The sequence below is a fragment of the Nomascus leucogenys genome, chromosome 17 (assembly GCF_006542625.1).
Source record: "Nomascus leucogenys isolate Asia chromosome 17, Asia_NLE_v1, whole genome shotgun sequence".
Lineage (NCBI taxonomy): Eukaryota > Metazoa > Chordata > Mammalia > Primates > Hylobatidae > Nomascus > Nomascus leucogenys.
Window position 1 is genome coordinate 3,510,982 of NC_044397.1, and position 26,525 is coordinate 3,537,506.

The 26,525-nt window shown below is 43.3% G+C and overlaps 1 protein-coding gene and 1 pseudogene across 6 annotated transcripts in view; both read right to left on the reverse strand.

Annotated features, from left to right (window-relative positions):
* The window catches only part of MOCS1 (molybdenum cofactor synthesis 1), a 34,214-nt gene extending 31,120 nt beyond the window's left edge, over positions 1 to 3,094 (reverse strand). For 3 of the 6 annotated variants that reach the window (XM_003281494.3, XM_030795788.1, XM_012496520.2), the window contains exon 1: positions 2,843 to 3,094. In XM_003281494.3, coding sequence (XP_003281542.1) covers positions 2,843 to 3,037 — 195 coding nt within the window. In that variant the 5' untranslated portion in view covers positions 3,038 to 3,094. The remainder of the gene's footprint in view (positions 1 to 2,842) is intronic. The other 3 variants (XM_004090855.3, XM_030795789.1, XM_030795790.1) reach the window with 1 other exon arrangement.
* A 19,709-nt stretch (positions 3,095 to 22,803) lies between these two features.
* LOC100593079 lies at positions 22,804 to 23,228 on the reverse strand (annotated as a pseudogene).
* Between the last annotated feature and the right edge of the window lie 3,297 nt (positions 23,229 to 26,525).

Below are 26,525 nucleotides of genomic sequence, written 5' to 3' on the forward strand. Positions count from 1 at the left end.
ACCCAGCAAAAAGCCTAGCCTAGCTTGATTCTCCTTCCCCCTCCCCTTATTCCCACCCTAAGTGTGAGGTCTTTACACCTATGGCTTCTGACAAGGACAGTCACATTTCACTGAAACATGGATTTTGAGGAGCTGGGCAGATTGGAAGTCAAGATGACCCCTGAAAGCCCTCTTTCCCTCCTCCCCCTCATTCTCCCTCACTAGGCCCTGCTGTACTCCTACCTTCACCCACACCCACTTCCTTGCAGCCTAACCCCTAGCCAGCATTTGTTTTTTCTGGCCCCCTGAACAGATGGGTGCCTTTGCCTTGCCTAGACTCACCCTCCCTGCTTCCCCCGCCACAGGCACCGGGCTTCATTGTTGCCCAGCAAAGCCTGTATGGAGCCTCAGAGGGAGAAAGAGGGATACGGCATTCCCAGACTAGGCTGAACCCTGCAAAGATTGTCTGGGCCACCCCAGACACAGGCTGGCAGGTTGCTGTGTCTCCCCCACCCACCTCCCCATTGACCCACACACTACCCCTTTCCATATGTAGAAGCTACTCGACCTGTTCTTGGACTTAGCCCACAACCCCCTTTCCGCAATCCTCACAGCCAGCTCCCACTTACACCTCACTTCTCTCCCTCACACCCTCACCCTGCCACAAAAACAATGCCCAGTGGCTTTCCATCCTAGCTCTCCAAGCACCTCCCATCCCAAACCAGACTGCCAAAGCCCTGTGTGGGCGTGTTGGGGGGGACAGACCCTGCAAGAAGGGGTTCAAGGTGTCCCCACCCCAACTGGCAAGCTCTGGAGATAAGCAGAACATATCCATTTCCAGACTCACCTCCCCTTAGAGTCTCCTCAAGACAGGTTTCTGTGCCCTCCCCCATCTTAGGATGGGCTGGCCCAGCCCTCTCATTTTATAAACATGAAGCAAAGGGAAGTGACAGCCCCAGGAGCCAGGTGAAATTGGAGGCGAAACTGGCGGGTGAAAACATGGGACTCCCTGTCCAGTGTGGTCTACTATGCCACGTGACTCCTCACTAGTTAAAGTTTCAAGCAGCTGCAATTATTGGCTGAATCCACTGCCTGCACAACCCTACGTTAAGCGCTTGCGGGGATAGAAAGGCGGAGGTGCACCCAGCCCTCAGGAACTCCCGGTCTGCTGAAGATAATCCTAATGAGATGTCCAGGATTCAATGTGAGTTGACAGAATAGCTATCCAACAAGTCCAGATGGGAGGGGACTCACAGGACACAGCATGTGCCAGTGGCAGCATGGATAATAGTAATTACCACCAACATTTACATAACACAGCACTTACATGGGCTAAGCTTTGTTCTAAGTATATACGTTAACATATGTTAACTCTTTTAATCCCTGTGACATCCTATGAAGTAGGCACTTTTATTCTCACTTTGCAGATGAGAAAACAGACACTGAGAGGTAAGTGGACTTGGTGAATCCCTAATAAGGGATGGGGCTGCCCCAGAGTCTATGTTCTCCTTTTTGCCACATTACCCCTCCCTTCACAGTGTAAAGGGATGGTTAGGAGCAGGCTCTCTCCCTGGCCTCCACACAGGGAGGTTGGAAAAGCATTAGAGTTGAGTTCCTGCCCTCTACTTTACAGCTCTGCGACTGGAGGAAAGTTAACTTCGATTAGCCCCCTCATCTGAACATACAAACTCTGCTCACCTCACATGGCTTAGTGAGGACTAAATGCTTCCACATGTGAGTCGCTCAACACAGGTTCTCTCATGAAAGACCAGTACAAAATAAACTGGGGGGTGGGGGGTGGGGGGGTGGAGAAGAAACGTCCCTTTTCTTGAATTCTTTAAAGATCTCTCAGCCATCTTTGCTTTCCTATCTCTTCCTCAATGATGTTCAGAGTTCGAGGATCCTAAAAAGTCCTCACTTCCCAACCGTGGGCCTGCTTATCCGAGGATCCCAGAGGGGCTTAGATTTGGGGAAAGCAAATTTGGCGGAAGTCATTGAGCAATATGGGGGAGGAGGGAGCAGTGATCTTATGAATCCCAGGACAGGAAGCCTAGTTCTGGGAGACGGGGGGGGGGGGGGGGGGGAACGCCTAGATAGGTACCGAAAAGAGGTTTCACTAAATGAAAAGAGATGCTTTTTCCCCCAAATTATTCCCTAACCACCTGAGCAGAACAACCAAAACCTAAAACTTTTCATGACTTGAAACACTCTGAGGGGTGCTGGCAAGGACTGAGGGGTCCTACCCAAAACCCTGAAGACAGAGGAATTAATTTCTCACCTGGAAGAGGCCACGTCCTGCCCTGTTCTGCTCTAGGACAAGGCTGAACCCTCCCAAGGGTAATAAAAAAGACAAGGAGAGTCAGCAAAGGATGGGTTACAGAGCCCTGGGACTACACTAACAACTCACCGTTGGTGACACCGAGGTGACATGTTTAGTCAGTCACACTATGAAGCAGATGTCACAGGGACACCTGATCTCTGAGCTCTGGGGATAGGGAGGGAAAATGTTTAAGAAAGAGAGTTGGGTGCAAGGCAAGGCTGAAGGGTACTAAGAAGACACCTCACTGGACTCAAAGTCCCAGTCCTCTGCTTACCCCAATTTCTGGCCAAGCTCAGGGCTGGAAGGGGTGGCGTGGCTGGGGGGCAGGGAGGTTCTGAAGCGGGACTCCCAGGAGCCTCTCCCGCTGGGCTAGCGGGTGAGACCGGGCGGTCCATCTGGAGAACATTGCACCACTGAGGAGTGCCAAGGCGTCCCTCCCAGAAGCGGTCAAGCAGATAGGCCGGGAGCTACTGGGGGAAAAGGGCAGTGTGCCCGGGCCACTCCTGCCCGGGGAAGCTGTGGACGCAGATGGGGTGGGCTCACCTCCGAGGCAGCTCGCGCGGACTCCCCGGGGCGGGGTTGTGTCACCGGAGCCCCTGAGCTGCAGCTCCGGGCGCTGGACCTCAGGGGCCGCCGCAGCATCCGGGACAGTGGCCGCGCCGCCATGAATCCTGATCCGAGCAGAACCTCAGCCCGCTTCCAGAGCACACTGGCCGGGCACTCACCCCCTGGGGTCATCCCAGCAAGGGCGGGGAGGGGCAGGGGGAGGGCGGGACCCGCGCAGCCAATAGGCGAGGACGCAGTCCCGCGTGGCCTTGTGGGAGCTGTAGTACGCTCCCTGTGCCCACTTTCCTGGGCCGGGGTAGCACTCTAGGGCAGAAGGGTAAACTCAGGTAGGGAACGGGGTTCTTTTCCTTCCAGTTTTTCTGGCTGCTCTAGTCTCAGATTTAGGTCGTGGTGTGACAGTAGGGCAGGACAGGACAAGGGCCAAACGAATGAGGCACTGCCTTGGGTGTAAAATTTAAGAGGGTGCCAGGAAAACTCCGGTTATCAAAGTAATTTTTTAATGTAATATTTCAAAAAATAGTAATAAAATTTCAAAAGTCCTTGAAATATCAACATTCTAAATAAAAAGATCGATCCTACACTTGCATGACTCACGTCACTCAGTGCACCATAGTGCAGATTGTGGTTGTAAAACAGTCAGTTAGGTCTTTCAAGATACACTTCTCCAGTTGTGCCCCAAAAGGATATTAACAGTCTTGCCTTCTCCATGGAAAAAAAAAAAAGAGTATATGAGAAGTCACAGAATGAGTGGACAACATTTTTGAAATGCTTCTTATACACCAAGCACCATGTTTAAATGTTATTTAAAACAATCCTGGTATGAATAGAATGTCCATTTTGCAACTGAAGACACTGAGGCTTAGAGAGACCAGGTAATTTTCTCGAAGCCACACAGCTGATAGTGGGTTTCAAACCCAGGGCAATCTGCTTTCTACAGTCATTCAGTCAAGATTCAGTATGTGTTGGGAATGGTGGGGTGTGCCTCTTCCTCTCTATAAAAAACAGAGTGCTGTAGTCCTTTAAGATTTTGGATAACACACACAATAATGAGCTTATGTACTAAGAATAATTATGCTCAAACCAGCCTGTTGTATCCAAAACCCTATCCCTGTGGAATTGCAAGAATAAAACACCGGCTGGAACATACAGCTGCCAAGTGTATGCTTAGGAAGTGGGAATATAGCTCCTGATCTTGAAGAATTGACCGAATAGTGGGAGAGGAAAGAATAACTGAATATAACTGACTTTTACAAATGCAGTGAGACTGTCGGAAAAGCTGAGATGATTTTAGCCTTAGATTCAATGTGAGTTTCTCACAATGATACTCAAAATTCAGAAAATACATTGTGGGGGATGAAAGTGTATCTGGGGTATGTTTGAAACGGATGCGACAAGTATGCCAGAGGTCTGTTTGCAAGGGGCCTGAAGACCAACTGAGGACTGTTCAAGCTCTGTCCACCGCTAAGTTTAGATATGTCTGGATTTATCAGGGAAACTGGGTATGGGAGAGAGAAGGATAAAAACTTTTTTTTTTGGTAGGTATGGGGCTTGAAGAGCCTTCTAGAGAGGACTCAACCTCAGGGAAGAAGCCATCTGACATATGAACTTGATCCAAGAATGTCACCAGCTCCATGGAGCCTCCCTAGATTCCACCCTCTTCATACAAATTGTATGTGTTCATCCCTTCACTTGGGCTTTACTGTCATCTTTTATAGAACTTGGGTCTCCAAGGCAAGACCTAAGGCTTACTCAGTTCTGTTTGAAGGCTGAAATCCTCTCCATATTATTATACATCTACTTGGACTCCTCTAGTGCTGGGAAACTTTCTGGCTTCCCGATGTTGTCTGGTCCACTTAAATGTCTCCCTGCCTATTAAAGTTCTTACTTGTATTCAGCAAAATAGTGCCCCTTTCTGCCAACATATGGTGACTAAGTGTCATCAGGGCCAAATCCTCTGCTAATGGCTGGGAATAAGGAAATACTTTCAAGGGCTCACAGCCTGCGGTAGGGCTCTGATGTGGTAAGTCCATGGATTGATTTGGAGGGTTCTGTAGACCCCTGAACTTGAATGAATAATACTGTATGTTTTTTTTTTTTCCTGGGGAGTGGTGGCTTTTTGTCACATACTCAAAGAGCTTCATGGAACATACTGTCCTAGAAATCTCTCTTTTGTGATACCCTCCTATTGGCCCTAGTTTTAGCCCCCTAGGCATATACATCCTCTCTTTGAGACTTTAACCCAAGTACTCTCTTAATGATAAACAGCAGCAGTTATTGCCAACCCTTGTACACAATGTCTTGTGAGCCACTGCACCATCTTCTCTAATACAATTTGGTTTGCCTAGGTCCTGGTGGCAGACTGTATTTGCAAGACGGCTGCAACAATATTTCCTGTCTCGTGTGTTCTAGAGCTGTGTTGTCCAATAGAAACTTCTGCAATAATGGAGACATTCCATGTCCTGACATAGCTATTGAACACATGAAATGTGGCTAGTGTGACTGAGAATTGGATTTCTAATTTTATTAAATTGTCATTAATTGAAGTGTAAACAGCCATGTGTGGCTACTGGCTACTGTATTATTCAGCACTATGATAGAACTTTGCTTTCTCCAGTAGGGGTGGAATTAACTTTCCTTCCTTTGCATCTGGGTCAGTTTGTAACTTGTTTGTAACAGTGTGAAAGTGATACCGCATGGCTTTTGAGACTAGGTCAGAAAAATATGATGCAATTCCCACCTTACAATTTATCTCAAGTGATCTGATCTCCGGCTGACAGGAAGATATGTTTCTACTTGTTGCCCACCCATTTTCTCCGCACTTGACTTTCATCTCCCAACTCCCCCTCAAAAAAAGATCCAGGATGTGATTTCCAGCCATATGTCCATAGTCTCTTCTAATAGGAGCCTCAAGTGTCCAGTCATCTGAATATTCATTCAAACCTATCCCCTATTCTATCAGTAACTGTGGACTCTCCTTGCAATTTTAAGCATTTTAATGGAGCAATAAAGTTTCAAAAAATATTGTATTAACTATTCCTATCATTTCTCTTTTGAGGACCTCATTCAGGATAGTCTTTATTTGCCCCTCCAGATCCTTCTCCACCCTGCTCTGAGGACCAGGAGGTTGACTTCTACCAACTGCATTGATGGCATCATCCAGATGCCCTGACCTCTGGTTTCCAGGTGGATCTTGCCAACAGGGAGCATGGCAGGAGATCAGAGGGCAGGAGGAGAGAAAAGCTGGAATATCTATTCTTCCTGATCCGCCGCAGCCTCCCCCACCACCCCATTTTGCTCTGGCTACAGCTGTAGTTGGTGTCATCTGGCCCCTCTGCCATGATTCCACCTCCCACTTAGTCCAGTAACACTTGTTTCTTCATTTCAGACTGGGGTGAGATTGGCTTTCCTCTGCTGATTGTCCTTGGATGCCTCAGCATTCCTGTTGCCCTCCACCCTACCTACCTTAACCTTGCCCACACCTCCAAAATAGTCTCTCTTAATGATAAACAGCAGCAGTTACTTTTTATTAAAACTTTATTAAAATATCCCTTCAAAAATTTTGGCTGAGTATGCCATTTCTTGCTGGTTCCCTGATACAGGATTCATGGACTCCTCCCTTCCATAGTACCCCCTTTGTTAATAGTGGCAATTGCAACGAGTGATATCATTTATTTATATGCCTTCTGCACTATAAACCCTCTGAGGGCTGGTGTCAAATCTAAATCATCTGTAATCATAGCACCTAGAGTGGTATTTAATGCACGATAGGCTCACAATAAGTACATTAAATGGCAGATTCCATATCCTTGATTTGCCTGTCAGTAAGATGGCTGTTATGGTTTGGATATGGTTTGTTTGTCTCCACCAAATCTCATGTTGAAATTTGATCCCCAGTGTGGCAGTGGTGGGAGGTGTGGGTCATGGGGGTAGATCCTTCATGAATGGCTTTGTGCTGTTCTCATGCTAGTGAGCAAATTCCCAGGGGAATGGATTAGTTCCCATGAAAGTGCGTTGTTATAAAGCCAGGACACTTGTCCAGTTTGGCCCTTTTGTACTGATGCTAGCTTCCCCTTTGATCTTCTCCACCATATCTTGACATAGCACAAAAGCCCTCACCAGAGGCTGAGCAGATGCTAATGTCATGCTTCTTGTAATGAGATAAATAAACCTCTTATCAATTGCCCAGCCTCAGGTATTCCTTCTATAGAAGTACAAAACAGACTAAGACAGCTGTGTCAGTAAGCCTAGGCTAGATTGTACTGTTGTAACAAATAACTCCAATATCTCAAAGGCCTAATTCCTCTGCAGGCAAGATCAAGTTGTACTGTCTGGATTATGCAGTGGCTGTTTGTTAAATTGAGTTGGGGCAATTATTGGGGTGGAGATATAAAACAAGAAGTATCAAAGGCTGACATTTTTAGAAATGCCTCAGAAGTCCTCATGCTCACGAGAATTGGCCCAGCTGAGAATGCCACCTGACATGCTCCCTCCTGGGGCAGTGAGTGAAGGGCAAGCCTCTGTGAGTAAGGCAGGCGGTGGCTTGGAAAGAGCCCTGGCTCAGCAGTGGGGGCAATCTGACTGCCAGTCCTCACTTCGCACAAATTCCCTGCTTAACCTTGGGCCAATTACTTCATTTCTCTGGTTTCATCATATGTCAGAGAGGAAACTGCCTGTCTTATCTACTTCACAGGGTGGTGGTTGCACGAAATCAATTAGAGAGGATTTTACTATATTATGAAAATATAAGATGAAGCACAAAGAGGTGAAGTAACCAGCCCAGTGATGCATAGCTGATAAGGGGTGAAGCTGAGAACCAGGGGGGTTAACATGTCCGTCTCCCAAATCCATGCTCTGAAGCCCTATCCTTTCTGTGTCCTTGACCCTGACCACATCCCTGCAAACAGTCCCTTTAGTACATTCTGAGTGTCCCTTTGGCTTCCCCTTTCTTTCCTCCTACAATCCTGTACTATACTTGATTGTCTTCCACAATCTCATAATATTCAAAAGGCGCAGAGGAATACTTAAAAAACTCAGCTTGAGTTAAAAAGAACTTTACATGTTGTAAAGTTCAATTTATAAAGCCACATTCTAAGTAGAAAAAGTCTATCAATCATAAATGTAAAACATAACTTTCCCTATCTTTTTTCTCTCTTTTTTTTTTTTTTTTTTTTTTTTGAGGAGTCGTCTCGTTTTTGTCGCCCAGGCTGGAGTACAATGGCATCATCTTGGTTCACTGCAACCTCTACCTCCCGGGTTCAAGCGATCCTCCTGCCTCGGCCTCAGCCTCCCGAGTAGCTGTAGCTGGGATTACAGGTGCCTGCCACCACACCCAGCTAATTTTTTTGTATTTTTTGTAGACATGGGGTTTCACCATGTTGGCCAGGCTGGTCTTGAACTCCTGACCTAAGGTGATCTGCCTGCCTTGGCCTCCCAAAGTGCTGGGATTACAGGCGAAAGCCACCATGCTGGGCACCCCCCCCCTTTTTTTTTTTTTTGAGACAGAGTTTTCCCTTATCAGCCCAGGCTTGAGTGCAACGTCACAACCTCGGCTCGCTGAAACCTCCACCTCCCGTGTTCAAGTGATTCTCCTGCCTCAGCCTCCCAATGGCTCATGCCTGTAATCCCAGCACTTTGGGAGGCCAAGTTGGGTGGATCACTTGAGGTCAGGGGTTCAAGACCAGCCTGGCCAACATGGTGAAACCCTGTCTCTACTAATACAAAAATTAGCCAGGCGTGGTGGTCCCTATCCCTTTTCTAAAGAATATTATGGAGTTGATGTGAATCAGAACATAAGTTCAAAGTCTCTTTTCTGAAGGCTGAGGGGCCAGATAGATTTGGAATTTAGGAGTGTTTGGGGTTTGAAATGTCATACACTGTACATTATATACATTTTGTATGTATATGTAAAAGCACATGAATATAGAACATAAGACAGGGGCTAGGAGAGCCCCCAGTAACCAAGCAATTTTTCTGCAAGAAAATATTCACATGAAGTAGGGTAATAGTTATAAATAGTTCACATCACACGGCCATGTTTTGTTGACAGATGAAGTATGGAAAAATTTTCAGTGTACAGAAGTAGTTTAATTTTGGAATTACACATAAGGGATAATAGACTTGAGGTAATATAGAATTGGGCCAAGGGTAATCAAGATAAACTCTGTTTCATTACTGAGAAGATTACATACTTTCCTTTTCTAGTTCTAGTTACCTCTCCAGGAAGGAGAAACATATTTTACAGCTTTGTTCCCTCCTCATGTCAGTTGAAGTTTGGTAGATTGGAACAGTCCCTACTAGCCACATCAAGCCATGAAACACTGATCCTAAGGAAGTAATCAGAGATTTTGCTTTTGACATGGGGATGTCTTCCATTTGCACCACCAGGCCTCCCCTCCATCTTCTGCACCTTGCTCTGGCCTCAGAAGGCTGACCTGCAGGGATGACCCTCCCCATCTGGTTCTGATGGGGCTTGTCCAGTGGGAGCCCTGGCAGGAGACCAGAGAGAGGGAGAAGAGTGTGTGAGGGTACCAGGCCTTTGGCTGCTTCCCTTAGTGGCTGCCTTGGGACAGCTGGGTCCCTCAACTGCAGTTATAGCTTCTGAGGGTGATCCTCTCCAGGTAGTTCTCTTCCTCACGCTTCTTCAGGTCTAGAAGTGGGACACCCTCCACCACTCCCCTCAGTACACACCCAAACCCACACCACTAGCTCCAGAATACCACACTTTCTCTCGAGGTTTCCTTGCACCCAGCCCAGACCTTTATAAATATTACTTTATTAAACTCCCAACTTGAGTGTGGTCCTGACAGGACATTGACTGGTACAAAAGCCAAGATCAATTAAAAAGTAATAAGAGTTGGACCAATCTGTGCCTATGATTAAATTTATTTAAATATCGCTTCCAAGTGGTAATTTGGTAGACAGTTAATATGGAAATAGTATTTTATAAAACCATTTATTAAAGAGTATTTTATGGAAAAACTATAAACTCAATTTTGTGAGTGTGAATAAACTTATTCCATGCATGGTCTGTTTTAAATCCTTTCTAGAACAAGGTCAAATACAGGCATGGTGCACAGTGAGCCTGGGGGCTTGCTGCCATGACTCTAGAAAACATCTGAGCAACTGACTCTTGGTCTGCGTCAACAGCTCTGAGTGCTAGAAAGTTGCATTGGACCAGGCTGTACTATCAGAGCATGGGGGTGGTGTCCTACCTATGCAGAGCCCCTCAGCAATTACACCGTATACTTGAACACCCTAAACAAGATAAGACACGCCTAGCTCAGGGGAGGAGTTCTGCAGCACATACATAGGTTACAGGAGTACAAAGACTGGCCCGGCCTGATGTGTATAAGGTGGGGCCATGGAAGGGAATGACTTGTGCTTTCAGAAGGCTTAAGAGGCCTCTGACTCCGGGTGAAGGCTTGTGGACCAAGGAGCCCACAGACCTCTCAAGATGGAAGGGGAGTATAGTCCAGTGGTTATGAGCATGGGCTTTGGAGCTAGGATGCCTGGGGTTAGATCCTGTCTCTAGCACTTACCAGCTGTGTGACCTTAGCAAGTCATGTCCCCTTGTGCCTCAGTTTCTTCATAATTAGAAGGGGACAATGGTATCAACTTTCTATGGGTACATGAAGGTCAGATAAGTCAGCATTTAGTCTCAGAGCTAAGCCTGGCATATTGGAATGCTTAGTATTGTCACCTACTGCTATGGTGGGAATGTTTGTGTTTCCTCAAATTTCATATGTTGAAATGAAATCCCCAGTTCAGTGGTAGAGGGGAGGCATCTAGGAAAGGACTGAGTCATGAAGCCTCCTCTCTTATGAACGGGATTAGCTCTTTATAAAAAGAGGATAGAGATGCCCTTTTGCTCTTCCATCATTTGAGCTATGAGGAACAGGCTCTCAGACACCGGATCTAGTGGCAGCTTGATCTTGGGCATCTTAGCCTTCAGAATTGTGAGCCATAACCTTCCATTGTTTATAAGTTACCCATTCTAAGGGTTTATTTGTTTGTTTTTAAATAGCAGCCTGAATGCATCAAGGTCCTTATTGGAGCTGGCTGCTGACCTTGCTGCTGTGTCCTGGCCACTGGCTTCTTTCTGTATTCTCTAAGTAAGTACATCTGGGCCTAGCCTTTCAGTCGCCCCATCCTACCTCTGACATGAGTCTGTCTGCTGTCAGTCTTTTGGGCTTTCATTAACATCCCTGTCGGGCACCACCAGACCCCTTAGTGACATCCCTATAACACACAGTCGGCACCTAGGGAGGGCCAGGATGGCCTCTAGGAGAAGAGCTCTGTAATTTCAAGCCTGTGAGTTATAAAAATGGACATTTCCTATGTGGGAATCAGAAACCAGAGAGAATATAAAAAGTAATAGAGCCACTGCACTCCAGCCTGGGTGACAGAGCGAGACTCCGTCTCAAAAAAAAAAAAAAAAAAAGTAATAGAGACCTCAAATGAGCTAATAGAGAGGGTAAAAACTGTTCTCCGTCTCTGAGGAGTCAAAGAGCAAGGATAAATAATTTGTTTCTCTAAATAACATTTTGCACAGTCCCATCTCATTTTGCTAATCAACCAAGGATAATTTCCTAGAGCTGCAGTTTGGCTTTCTTCATGAAGACAGGCAGGGGACTTAGAAAACTAGGAGCAGAACAGGTAAGCCTAGGGAGAAGCTAGGCAAAGACACAAAGGCAACACCTGAGTAAAGGCTATATGTTAGCTCCTTGGAGAAAGATAAGATGAACAGGAGGAGGGGCTTCCATTGGAGAATTAAGGAAGGAGAGATGCATGACTTTGAGCAGTGAGTGGTACCGTCTCAGTCATGAGTGTGACAGTTTGACAGTAACTAAAATGTTTACTCCAACTCTAATCACAGACCTTAGGTCTGGTAAAACCTTCCATTCCACTTCTAAAACAGTTTACAGTCACTTCCTCCTAAATGCATTTAATTCTCCTTTCTTGTTTCCTAGGATTTGAAACATCGTATGTATGCATGCTTCTCCACGTGTTGTTCCTAATGCAGAACTTTTTTCTTTTTCAGACACAAGGAGGGCTCTTAGAAATGCGTGAGGAGATGGTGATCAGGCAAGGATATCAAAGGTGAGATCAAACCCAGGATTGCAGGTGTGCAGTTGTTCAGCTGGCTTGTTAGTCAGCCACCATAGGGATCACTCTTCCTAAGAGTCTACCCCTAGGTTGCCCAGCTCTCCCAGTTTTTGCTGTTCCTCTTCCCCCAGAGTGTGTATTCGGAAGGTCCCTGGCTGAGATGTGTTCTCACCGTTCTGCCTCTGCATTACAAAAGAAGGAAGACCTCACAGTGCAGCTGGAGACTGTGCTCAGGAGATCCACAATGCTACCAAGCTTCAGCTCAGTGTTTAGTACTGCCAGCCTCTTCCAGTGCTCTCCATTTCACTCCTTCCCCAGCCACACATTGTTTTTCTTCTACCTTTGACCTCTGGAGAAAGGGATGGGTGTAGGGAGGGAGGGGGGAGTAGTTGTCTGCTGTTTCCATGCTCATTGCAGGACTGTGCTGCTGCACTCCTATACAATAATCACCATTTCCTGACTGGGTCTAAGGCTCATTGCTCACCTTTAGGGCAAATGTTTTCTTCAACTCCTGGTGTATGGTGCATGATCAATAAACATTGAGGAACAATGATGGTACAGATATTATGTTGCTACAAAAGTAATTGTGGCTTTTTGCCACTTTCAGTGACAAGAACTGCAATTAATTCTGCACCAACCTAATGTATGCAAGAAAAGTCAAGTCACTGGGTTCTCTATTTTAACATAGAGTGTACACAGTGCAGTTGTAGAAAGGAACGAAACATGACCTAACAAGGTGCTGACTACATACCTTCTTATGCTTTCGAAACAAAGGGTCAAAGGGTGGAGCACGGTGATAAAATCTGCACCTCTGCCTGCTCCTGCCCTTAATTCTAGCTCCCATTTCAGGAAGAGAATGTGGGGCTGAGAAAAGTTATCTATTGCTAAATTGGACCTCTCCAATTTCTGTGAGACTTAATGTCCTGTGAGTACATTGCATTATCATCCGCCCATTATGCTAAAGTCTCTATCATGCCTACCTTGAGTTACATTTCAAAAGGTCCCCTGCTGTGACCTTAGCCATGTGACTTGGTGAAGTTGTTAAGGGGTCCAGCCTGTGGCAGACACCAGGCTGATGCCCTACCCCACACTTCCTGAGCTTTCCAGAGTTCAAGGCAGTTGCGCTGATAGCTCCAGCATGCGGAACTCTTCCCACCTGCACTGAGGGTGTTCTCAGAGCCACAGGAGCTTGCTGGGCAAACTGTGAGGGGATGAGTATTGTTGGGAAGGACGCTCCAGCCACAGCCGTCTGTCAACAAGGCATGGGAGTCAGTGAATATGTGGTCCATGGGAACTATTGAGTCCTGGCTCACAGTTTCCTGGGAGCCCCAGAAGAGCTGTGCCTCAGTTGTTTGTGCACATGAGTCTTGCCTATAAGTGCCCTGTTTCACTGCCTTTTCTTTCTTCCTATCTCTCTTACCCTACACTTCAACTTGGAATTTTGTGGTTTACTTCCCAATTAAATTAGCTGTACCCAAGTACTGGTCTAGGGTCTGCTTGTGGAGAAAATCTAAACGAAGATAGTTGGAAAGGAAGAAAAAGTCTACAGTGGCTCTCACCTCTTCTTTCTTAGCTTGAATTTATTCTCCTACCCACTGAAAGCTAGCTTCTGGCCCTGTCACCCTGAAATTCCCCATACTGTCAAATCCAGTGATTTTGCCCAATCATAATTGACCTCTAGGTAGCAGTTGACCAACCATCACCTCTTTGGAGCACGCTTCTCTTTGCTCCCAGGACAGCCTTTTCTCCTAGATTTCCCCTTTCCATTAAGCTTTCTGCCATTCAGAGATGCCTTTTTTCACTTCCCCTTTGAGAGGCCCATGTCCCCCAAAGCTCCACCTGAGCCTTCTTCTATTCATACTCCCCACACTCACTAGGCAGTCTCAACTTCAGTGGCTTCCATGATAACAAATGCCAGTGATACCCCAATCTGTCTTCCACCCAAGGCTTCTGTTTTGAGCTCCCCCTTCTATGTTCAACTGTCTACGAGGTAGAGACCCTGAACACTCCATGGAGCCTTCCCCAAGCATGCCCCCTAGATAAAGTTTCTGTGGTAGAACACTTTTCCCCAAGAAATTTGGCAGGAAAGAATAGAAGAGAGGCAAGAAAATGAGGTGGTGAGGTTGAGAACAGTTATGGACTGTTCCATAAGAACAGTAAGGGGCCGGGCATGGTGGCTCACACCTGTAATTCCAGCACTTTGGGAGGCCGAGGTGGGCAGATCACCTGAGGTCAAGAGTTCGAGACCAGCCTGGCCAACATGGTAAAACCCCATCTCTACTAAAAAATTAGCCAGGCATGGTGGCAGGTGCCTGTGTAGTCCCAGCTACTCAGGAGGCTGAGGCACACAAATAGCTCAAACTTGGGAGGCAGAGGTTGCAGTGAGCTGAGATAGCACCATTGCACTCCATCCCTGGTGACAGAATGAGACTCTGTATCAAAACAAAACAATGGTAAGAAGGCAGAAAGGCAGAGACACATGAGAAGCCAAGTTTCTGAGAAGGTAGAGGGGAAAGGCTTTAAGGAAGGAGGAAGACAAGTTCAGATTCAGAAGTACTTAACAGTGTCAGAGAGGCAGGTGATAGAGTTCTTGCTGGATGACTTTCATCTCTTCCCTGAACTGGGAGGCAAGATCATTTGCTGTGGCAAAATGGAAGATTTGAGGGTAAGAGGTAAAATTTTGGAAGAGGGCATCAGTGAGGATGCAAGCATGGAAAGCTCAACAGAAAGTGGCTTAAAAAGCAGTAAGATTTATTGACTGGTATTCTTGAAAGTCTAAAGGCAGACCAGGGTGTTGGCACAGTTTTATCCAGTAGCGCAAGATATCAGGACTCCAGCTCCTGTGATTCTCTTGCCCCTGGTTCTGCCTTATGAGTTCCAGCAGTAAGACATTATGCCCACATTGCAACACCCAGACAGAGTCTCCTCTGGGGCTCAAGAAGAAGACAGGGGAAGTATATTTCTCAGAAGCCCTTATGGTCATCTCCTCTTGTCTCATCAGCCCATCTGGGTGGTGTGCTCATCTGTGATGCACCCATCAGGTGACCACATAAATGGGAGAGGTGATTTGCTGAAGCCCATCAGTGCCTACTCCTGGAGATGGAATGAGGTCAAGCCCACCCAAACAGCATGATTGAGAATGGAAGAGGTACACCTCCTCGAGGGAAAATCTGGGTGCTTTTGGGAAGAAAAGGGAAGAATGAATACTGGGAAGTCAACCAATAAATGACCACCCATAGTTAGTTTCTGAGGAAATGGTGAGAAGCAGCTGTTGAAGGATTTGTTAAGGTGTGATAATACTGAAGTGGAGGTTCTGATGAGTGTGCAGGAGAGAAATTTGTAGTGGCTCCCATCCTCCTTGCTCTATGATAGTCCCAGCAGCCTGAGTAGGGGGGTTGTAGGAGTGGAGAAGGTAAACAGTTGGATTGATCCAAAGTTGGAGGTTTGCCAGGTGTATGTTGTATAGGGAGAACTGGGCACAACGTGTGTTGAGGGTAATAGAGTGCTTGAAGTGATGGATGGGGGAAGAACGGAATTTGGAAGAGAGTCAATAGATTGGGATAAAATGGGCTGTGTTCAAGGACTGAATTTTCAGATGAACTCAGAAGGCTGGCTTGAGGGGAGGGAGAAAGGATGAGTGCATACACATAAGACAGCCAGTGAGATACTGTGAGCTAGGGAGCGTGTGAGTGAGAAAACACATGGGAAAGGGTAAGACATCATCATTTCACATTCGGAGGGAGTCAGTGACAGCAAGGGCTTCCTGGGTTCTATTTTCTAAATGAAGACATCACGACACGTTTGGCAAGTTACAGCGGGATTGATAACACAACAGGTGTCTTCAAGCCTAAACCAGCTTCAGAAATTAGAGCCATATCCCTGCTGTTTCTCCTGCCTGGGTGTCATTCCCACAAATATCAGTCCAGCTGGGTTCTTTGGGACAAAGAAGCTGGAGGCTACTGGCCATCCCTTTGCCTTCAAAATGGAGTCCTTAGGACTCTGAGACCACATCTCACTTTTCTTTTGTCTAAGGGCTCTGCAAAAAGGTTTGGTTGTTATCTTGTCTTTTTCTTCCAAAGATGTGTCAGGCCACTTAGGTTCTTGGAACAGAAAAGAATGGAAAGGGAAGATGCTAGGAACAGATATATTCCAACCACTTTTTATTATTTTTTAATCAGATTCTTATTCTGGGTTAAGGAGATACACATGATTGAATGGGTCTAAATTTGGAGGCTTGCCAGGTACACATTCTGTAAGGAGAAAGGCAATGTCTTACGCTTACCCACTGTGAGTTTTCTTGTTCACGCTCTCTCTAGCTGGCTGTCATGTGCATGCACTCATGCTTCCCAGAAGCCAACCTTCCGAGTTCATGTGAACATCCAGTCTCTGAACCCATTCCATTTTATCTTAATCCATTGACTCCTTTCCAAATTCCCTTCTTCCTCCATCCATCACTTTAAGCACTCTATTACCCTCAACTCAAATCGTGCCCAGTAGAATTTCTATAGAATGAGCAGGCAAAGAAGTTGGAGAAGGAATCTACAGGCCTAGACTGAATGATTGGCTTGACTACTAACATACTCTGTGAATTGAATTCAGTGATCTAAATCAGCAGAGCCACAGTTTATACATACATACAATGAGTATAACAGTCTCTATACCGTGGGTCAGCAAACTTTTTACATAAAGGTCCAGAGAGAAAATATTTTAGGCTTGGCAAGCCATCTGGCCTCTGTTGCAACTACTGATTCTGTGGTTGGAGTGAGAAAGCAGCCAAAGACAATCCCTAACCAAATGAGCATGGCTGTATTCCCATAAAACTGTACTTGCAAAAGTAGATGGCAGGAAGGATTTGACCCCCTGAAGCAAGGGGCTGTGGGAAGGATCATGTAGCCTGTGTTCATGGAGTCCTTTTGCTTTGGTCACTAATGAGACTAATCACTCCTGTGCATTAAGCTGACCTCTCACCTATGTATTTGAGAGGACCAGTAGATGTTTCAAAGATGATAATAATACCAGTAAATATAACAGATGCTATGTTTTCCTTGATCATCTTCCAGCCCCCCACCTTCACATGATGTTAGTGGCCATGACCTACTCTGCCAAATAGAAGACCCTTAGCCCTGCTTCCACCTTCCAGAGTTAGTTGCTTCTCCAGTGCTGCTGTGTACCACTGGGTGGTGGCATCTTGAACTGCCAAAAATCATACAAATTACACCATATTCATAGCAAATGGAGTTGAAAGTCTCTTATTTGTGGTGTTGTTAACATCTAACAGAAAGCTACAAAACCAAACATAAATGAGGTCAAATGTAATGGGGGAGCTATTTAAGTTTGGGGTAGAATAGCAGTAAGGCGGATGTATTAGACTACATAATGCTAGATACTATAATTGATACACTTATTGTCAGACCACTAAAACTTGATTGATTTTTTTATTTACATCATAGTTCTATGTACCTTGGGAGAAGAAAGAGAATCACTGCTCCATGTAACTATTCAAAGACCGAGTCTTCTTCCATCACATGATTCTACCATCTTTTAGGAATTTGTCTTTTTTTGCATTTAACCAGAGCAGGAAAAGGATGAGGAGAGGAGACAGAGGATTGTGTGGGGGACATTTTATAGGCCAGGCCTGGAGATGACAGCGTCACTTCCATCTGTTTTGTTGTCCAACTGAGCCATGTGGCCATATTTAACTGCAAAAGAGTTTGGGAGATGTGGTGTAACTGCAGATCTAGATAAAGAAGAAACAGATTTACTGAACATGTGGGCAGATTGCCACAACTGGGGACAAACTAAGTGACAGGCATGCCCTACTCAGAATTACTTTTCCCAGTTGACCATAGAGGCTATGTTACTGTTGGGAAAAAAAACAAAACAAACAAAAAAACTCCCTGTGGATAGCATCTTCTGAGAAGAGGCACTGACAACACTCTGGGCTATCTTTTCATGGATATTTGTATTACGAACGGTATTGGTGGATGGAAATACTGTCTCCCTTTGGAGCAGAGGGCAGTTTGATGTCCAGAATAAAGATATTCTCTCTTTCTGGGAAAAAGTTTAGACAGGTTTGCTTACAAACCTTGTTTAGATTGAAGTTTCCTAAGTTTGAGGTTTCTTAGGTGTGACCCTAAACCGTAATATGCTCAGCATCCATCTGCACCCAGCCCTTGCCCCACAATCCTTGGTAGGCAAGAAGAACCAACGCAAACACAAAACCTATGCTGCCTGCTGTGCTACCAGTCACAAAATCCTTTTCTTTTGCCTAGACATTCTGTGTCTTCTGGAAGCACCCATGAAACAATGCCAGGCTAACCTGTTAACTTGCAAGTAAAGCCTCAGACCCATTACAGTTTTTGAGAGTTACCAGTTCAAGTTTATCATGGTCAACATTTAGTAAATGTCTCTGGCTAGCCAACCATTTTTAGCTTTCCAGGATCCCAATAGCAGGCTTAAACTGACCTTTCATCTTTGGTTAAATGAAATAAGTGATAACAGTGTAAATTATGAAGCCCCCAGGCACATGTAACATAATACCAAGGCCTCCACATTGTACAACTCCAGGTGCTCTGTTCATATCATAGTCTATGAATATGAAATGTAGCTGCTCTATTATCAGATTTCATCATATCTAACACCCTCAATAGTAAAACACACCTTTACTTTAGGTATAACAGGAATGAAAAAGAAACTTCCAACTAAACTATGACAAAATGCTCTTCTGTTGTTTTGATTTTTTATTGTATATTGAAAGAGCTCTTTTATGCTTTTTATTTATTAATTTTTTTCAGAGATAGGGTCTCAGCTCTGTCACCCAGGCTGGAGTGCAGTGGCACAATCATGGCTTATTGCAGCCTTGACCTCCAGGGCTCAAGCAATCCTCCTGCCCTAACCTCCAGAGTAGCTAGGACTACAGGCATGTGCTACCATGCCTGGCTATTTTTTTTTTAAATTATTTGTAGAGAATAGGTCTCACTATATTGCCCAGGCTGGTCTTGAACACCTAGGCTCAAATGATCCTCCTACCTCAGCCTCCTGAAGTGCTGGGATTACAGGCATGAGCCAGCATGGCCAGCTTTTTATGCTTAGACAGATTTATCATATATCAGTCATGTACACATATAAGAGAAATACCTATTTCTATTCAACATTATACTGGGGAATCTAGCCAGCACAATAAGGCAAGAAAAAAAAATAAAAGTTATATGAATTGGAAAGGAATAAATAAAACTAGTTGCAGACAACATGATTATTTACATAGGATGTCCTAAAAAATATAAAATAAAAGCTACTGTTGAGCTTATCCTGGTTGCAGAATACAAGGTGAATGTACAAAAGTCAATTTTATTTCTGCATACTAGCAATGAACAATTATAAATTTAAATTTAAAAAGAAATGCCATGTATACTAGCACCAAAAAAGCTCACAAAATGTTTAGAGATAAATCAAAATATGTGCAAGGCTTATGCTGAAAATTATTACAACAGTGAGAGAAATCAAAGACCTAAATAAATAGACATACTGTCTTCTAGATTGGAAGACTCAATATTATTAAGATGTCAATTCTCAAAGGAACACTTATACACTGTTGGTGGGAGTGTAAATTAGTTGAACCATTGTGGAAGACAGTGTGGTGATTCTTCAGAGACCTAAAGACAGAAATACCATTCAACCCAGCAATCCCATTACTGGGTATATACCCAAAGGAATATACATTGTTCTGTTATAAAGATCTGTGCACATGTATGTTCACTGCAGCACCATTCACAATAGCAAAGACATGGAATCAACCCAAATGCCTATCAATGATAAACTGGGTAAAGAAAATGTGGTACAAATACTCCATGGAATACTATGCAGCCCCCCAAAAGAATGAGATAATGTCCTTTGCAGGGACATGGATGGGGCTGGAGGCCATTATCCTTAGCAAACTAATGCAGGAATAGCAAACCAAATATCACATGTTCTCACTTATAAATAGGAGCTAAATGATGAAAACACATGGACACATAGAGGGGAACGACACATTGGGGCCTATCAGAGGGAAGAGGGTGGGAGGAGGGGAAAGATCAAGAAAACTAACTAGCAGATACTAGGCTTAACACCTGGGTGATGAAATCATCTGTACGACAAACCCCCATGACACAAGTTTACATATGTAACAAACCTGTACATCCTGCACATGTACACCTGAAGTTAAAAAAAAAAAAACAAACACAAAAATCCAAACCCTCCCAACCTCAAAAAATGCCCAAAACCCAAAACAAACATAAACCAATTTGGGAAGAACTGACATCTTTTTATAAGTTTAACACAATCCCCAGATCCTAGAAAGGTTTTTGTAGAAACAGAAAAGCTGATTCTAAAATTTATAAGGAAAAGCAGTGACAGGAATAGTCAAAACAATTTTGAGAAACAAGAAGAAAGTTGGAGGACTAATACCACTTGATTTCCAAGTTTGCTATGAAGTTGTAGTAATGAAGACAGCATGAAATTGGCAAAAGAACAGAGAAATAGATCAGAGGAACAGAATAGAATAAACCCACACTTATATGGTCAACTGATTTTCAATAAAGGTTGAATTCAACAGAGAAAGAGTAGTCTTTTCAACAGAGAAACAATAGTCTTTTCAACAAATGGTAATGAAATAATTGGTAACAAATGTTAACACATCTCTTGTGCCATATACACACAACTTGAAATGGATTATTGACCCAATCGTAAAAGCCTAAAAACCATAAAATTTCTACAAGAAAATATAGGGGATGATCTTTGTGACCTTGGGCTACACAAAGATTTCTAAGATAGGACATAAAAAACATGAGCCATAGAAGAAACTTGACAAATTTTACTTTATACATTTAACTATTTTGCTCTTTGAAAAACACCATAAAAATAAAAAAAGATTGAGAGACTATTTGCAAAACATATACCTGATCAGGAATACCCAGAATATATAAAGAACTCTCATAAGTAATAGAAACACAATCCAATTATGAATGACTTGAACAGCTATTTCAAAGACACGGGTAGCAAATAAGCTCATGAAAAGATGCCCAACATAATTTGCCAATGGGAAAATGCAAATTAAAGCCACAATAAGATGCCACCACAAACTAGTACAATGACAATTTTTAAAAACTGATCATACTAAGTGCTGGTGATGTTGCAGAGTAACAAACTTTCATTCATTGCTGGTGGGAATGTAAAATGGTATAGACACATTGGACAACAGTTCAGCAGTTTCTTAAAATGCTAAATCTACATTTACCGTATGACCCAGTAATCCTATTGCTAAGTGTATGCCCATGAGCAATGAAACTGTATTCACACAAAAACCTATACAGGAGTCTTCTTATCCATGGTCTTGTTTCCCATGGTTTCAGTTACGTACAGTTAACCAGAGTCTGAAAATAGATAGAAAATTCCAGAAATCAGTCATAAATTTTAAGTTTCATGCAGTTGAGGTCAGCTTGGTGAAATATCTTGCTGTCCTGCTCAGTCCTGCCAGGGATGTGAATCATCCCCTCGTATAGTGTATTCACACTATCTGTGCTACCTCCTCATTAGTCACATAGTAGTTATCAGATCAAAAAACAATAGTATATGGCATAGGATTTGGTACTATCTGCAGTTTTGGGCATCCACTGGGAATCTTGGAATGTATCCCCTGTGAAAAAAGGGGGACTACTGTACCTAAATATTTACAGCTTTATTCATAATTGCCCAAAACTGGAAACAATCCAAATATTGTTCTACTATGAATGGATAAACAAGTTATGGTATATTGGCACAATGGAATACTACTCAACAATAAAAAGGAATAAACTAGTCATAAATGCAGAGATATTATGCTAAGTGAAAGAAGCCAGATTCAAAATGCGGCATGATATTATAGAAAAGGCAAAATAGTAGAGATAGAAACAGATAAGTGGTTGCCAGGGGCTGGTAGTATGGTATGGGATTGACTATAAAGGGCATGAGAAAACTTAAAAAATACTCTATCTCTTCATTTCAGTGATGGATACACAACTTCATACATTTTTAATAATTTGTAGAACTTTGCATCTAAGAAGTATATCTCCCCCTACTCCCCTAAACTCCCTTTCAAAAGAGTCATCTCTTGCTAGCTGTATCTCTTGACTTGAAGGTCACCCTTCTCAAGGTAGTCTGCTGTACCTGTCTCTCTTCTTACCTGTTCAGGTTTAGAGATAACAGCTCAGCTGACTCTAATATTGTGTTCCTATGCTGTTCTTCATGATTTTCATATATTCTGCCCACGTTCGTCAGTAGTCCCATATATAAAACCATCCTAAGTTTTACTAAGTTCAGTGTGACATCCATTTCCTTGCTGGGACCCTGATGACACAAGGCACAGGTCAGTTGAGTCAGCCCCTTTTAGAGTTTCCTGAAAGCTCTGCCCACCATTTTTTACTCATAGTTAGAAGTTAGTCAGATGGCCATCCTGAATATGAGAGGTGGGGATATGTAGGTGGTATATTATTGTTGTTGGCTTTTTGGGGGACTGGCAATTAGCAGTTATGAAGGAATACGGGATACTGGGTAGGCAGCTAGATGTCTGTGTCACAGAGGGAAAGAAAGAGAGCCTACAAGGGAAGAAAAAATATTAATGTGTAACTAAGTAGACTGAGGAGAAAGGGAATATACATCAATAATCATTGAACTCTCAGAAACACAGTCACATTTTAAAGGTCACTGGCAAATCCATAGGCCCCTGCCTTTGGAGTGCCCCGCCTTAAGGCCTTTTTTTTTTTTTTTTTTAATTTGTTTAAAGTTTTTTTTTTATTTTTTACAAATATACTGGAGAATCATGCAATGCTGCCAGCATTGGATGCAACCCGAGGTCACAAGTCTGCACATTTCTTTGCTACTGGTCCTGTAATGGCAGAACCTTTTATTTCACCTTTATTGTTTCACTGTGAGCCCTGCATTATCTTCAAAATAAAGAAACATGCCATCTTTTCTACGGTATGACTTTCGTTGTTGAATGACCACTGCTGGATGTACCTTTTTTCTGAGCTCTTGTTTGCCTTTCTTGACTGTGGCCATCACTGTGTCACCCACACCAGCAGTGGGAAGTCTGTTCAGCCATCCCTTGATCCCCTTTCACAGAGATGATATACAGGTTTTTGGCTCCTGTGTTGTCAGCACAATTGATCACAGCTCCTACCAGAAGACCCAAGCATATCCAGAATTTCGCACTGGAGGACCCACCACATCCTTGCTTCAACATCTTGAACGCCGGAAATTAGAAAAAAGCACCTTAAGGCCTTTTTAAGTGTGCTTTTCCCTCTTGTACAGGCCCATGAATCCAATTGATTTATAACTTTCACCCTGAAAGAATACAAACTATATGCACAATTGTTTAACTTAATATTCTTTCTGTACAAAGAATGTGAATTTCCAATGCAATAAAATCTTATTGAACAACAAAAAAGCATGACATAGTTGTTAAGAAGTTGTGTCCCAGAGTCAAAGTACCCAAGTTGGAATCCTGTTTCCACTAGGTGCCAGCTGTGTGTTCTTGAGCATGTTGGTCAACCTCTTTGTGTTTGTTTACTCATGCATAGAGTGGGTGTGGTGGCATGAAAATGCACCTGGCAGACCTTCCAGTACAGAGCACATAACTAGCCAAGGGTCCCAGTTGCTGCAGTTTGGAATCCATCATAGCATGTGTGCCAGGGTCACATCTCTTCCGGGCTGCTCCCCGCTAATGACTGAAAATGGCAGGGATACTAAGTTACATCTATTCCCGAGAGACGCAGGACTCCCTTCTTAACCAACTGTGGCTCAAAGACTCTCCCCAAAGGTTTTGCTGAACATTTCCGAAACTGCAGTGTAGTCTAAGACATTTCTACCCAGGCTTTTCTCCCTTTCTCCTTCACTCAGAGTCAATCTTGGGTTATGATATAGTGATTCTCCCAGCCTTTACCCTCTTTCCCCTATTTTTCAAAGGCATTTCCCTGAACAGACTTGCACATCTATTCTGGTCTTGTCACCTTTGTCTTGGAGGACCCAGACTAACACAGTGGAGACAGTAGTACCTACATCTCACAGAGTTGAGAAGATGAGTTAATTCATTTAATATGGTAATAGTCGTACTTGAGAAATAGTAATAACTCAGTCCATTTTGGCTATTATTATTAAAGATAGACCCCATCTTACATTTCTAGTATTACATAAATGCTGTAGCATTATAGCAGATTAGATAATCCAGAAATCTTTTCATTATAAAATACCAATGAAAGTATAATTAAATATTGAAAATAGTCTTCTAAATGCATAGCGGAGCTTATAACATAAATCCTGGAGCAAAAATGAATAGAGAATTGAAAACCAGAAGTATTCTTCAGTTCACATTGCAGCTGTCCTTAGGTTTGTCTACCTCAGAGACCATGATGGAGGCTTTGCACATAAAGCCAAAAACTATCAAAGAACTACTACTATATTTTCAGAAGAAGGGTAGCAACTAAAAACAAGATCGACCCTTCAGCAAAGAGGGATATCAAGGAAGCTTGCCTGTTTTTACTTGTATTTGAATAAAGGGATAGGATTCCCCCAGACACTTGCTCTCTCTGAAGGCAGAGTTTCACATTTATATCTCTTATGTGGCTGAGAACTCCCAAGCTGGTAATATCTGTAACAAAGTGAATGTAAGTCCTCTCTGGTGGGAAAAAAACCTTATCTAAGGTTTCTCAGAGTTCCCTTCAATACAGCCCTGCTAAAAGTGAATTCACAATCCACAATCACAAAACACATCAGAAAAGAATTCGCCATGAGTGAGAGTTGTCAATATCAAAGTGGGATTAGAGTCTCAAATTTAAAAGATAGTAAGCATTTTTTAAACTTTTAAGTGGTACATGGGCAGATTTGTTACATAGGTAAACTTGTGTCATGGGGTTTTTTGCACAGATTATTTCACCCAGGTATGAAGCCTAGTACCTATTATTTTTTCCTGATCCCCTCTCCTCCCACACTCCATCCTTTGATAGGCCCCAGTGTGTGTTGTTTCCCTCCACGTGTCCGTGTGTTCTTATCATTTAGCTCCCACTTGTGAGAACATGCAGCGTTTGGTTTTCTGTTCCTGTGTTAGTTTGCTAAGGATAATGGCCTACAGCTCCATCCATGTCTCTGCAAAGAGCATGACCTTGTTCTTTTTTATGACTGCATAGTATTCCACAGGGAATCAATATCATTAAGCGTCTTTTACAGTCTCTGACTGGAAGTTATAATAGTTTTTTTTTAAATATAAGAGAAGGTCTAAATTCTCAAAATCAAAAGTGTTAAAGACTCTCTTAGTTTAAGTTCTCTAGAAAGCAGAGCTTGAGACAAGGATGAAGATGGAGATATTTTATTTAGAAATTACAAGCCCAATGACATGAATGTGAGGGAGAAAAGGGGGAAGTGGGGCAAACAAAAGATGTGAAGCAATGTGATATGATGCATTACTGCACTAGCCACTGCTTCTTGAGAAGCCATGAAGAAACACAGCTGGTCACATAGAAGGTATATTTGCTTAGCACACAGTACCTTTTTGGAAAGTTTTAAAAAAGAAACACCACCTCTGATTAGAAGGGAGAAAAGAAGGGGAATTTCTCTGCCCGGCTCCTTCCTGTTTCTCATTTCCCATTGCTCAGATTTCACACCATGAAGACCTAACTCATAATTATTGCATTATTCATCCTTTGATGTCACTCAGGAAGCCAGATCCTATGTCCATAAGTGGAGGAGCAACTTGTTGCAGACAGGCATGGCATGTGAGATGTGAGGTCCGTGCAATCTCAGGCCCCCAGCCAGTCTGGGAAGCTGAGTAGAGGCAGCACTGTGCCTGTTTACTCCAGTGAGTTATCGCAAATAGGAGGAATTTTGAGAACAAGGGAGGCAGTTTGGCTCTGAGAAAGTACACAAGGTTTGTGTCTGATGTGAAATGAGAAATAGAGCCATTGAAATTAAGGAAAAATTCCCAGTGGAAAGATTAATCAGATCCAGATGAAGATAGAATTGGGAACTGGAAGAGAAGTGATTTCTCTGTGCTACATTTTGGGTAAGGAAACATTAAAAAATGAGAGGCATGAGAGATAGAGTGAATAGGTTCAATTTATACTCAGCACAAATTTCAGAAGGTGAGATTAGAGAGAATCAGCAAGAGACTGCATCAGTAAAGAATATGAATCCTTAGATTCAGTTTCTATGTGAGAATTTTTTTTAAGTCCAAGGGCAGCTTTTGTGCACATAGATTAAAAATCAAACCCAAATAAATAAAAATAAAGTTTTGTTTACTAAAATTATAAATGTAAACAGTTTTCCCTAAACCTCTAAATTTATCTTATAAATTTTATTATACTGTTTTAAACCCAGTAAGTTTTATATAAAATAATTATTTTCAGGGAGCCTTATTAAATTGGACTGATTACTTAAGGGAGTTTGATTTTGATTAATGTTAAGTAAACTTGAATTGAACAGACTAGTTTTATGTAAGCACTTTAACATTTATAAATTTAATATTCCATTTTCTTTAAGAAATTAGAAG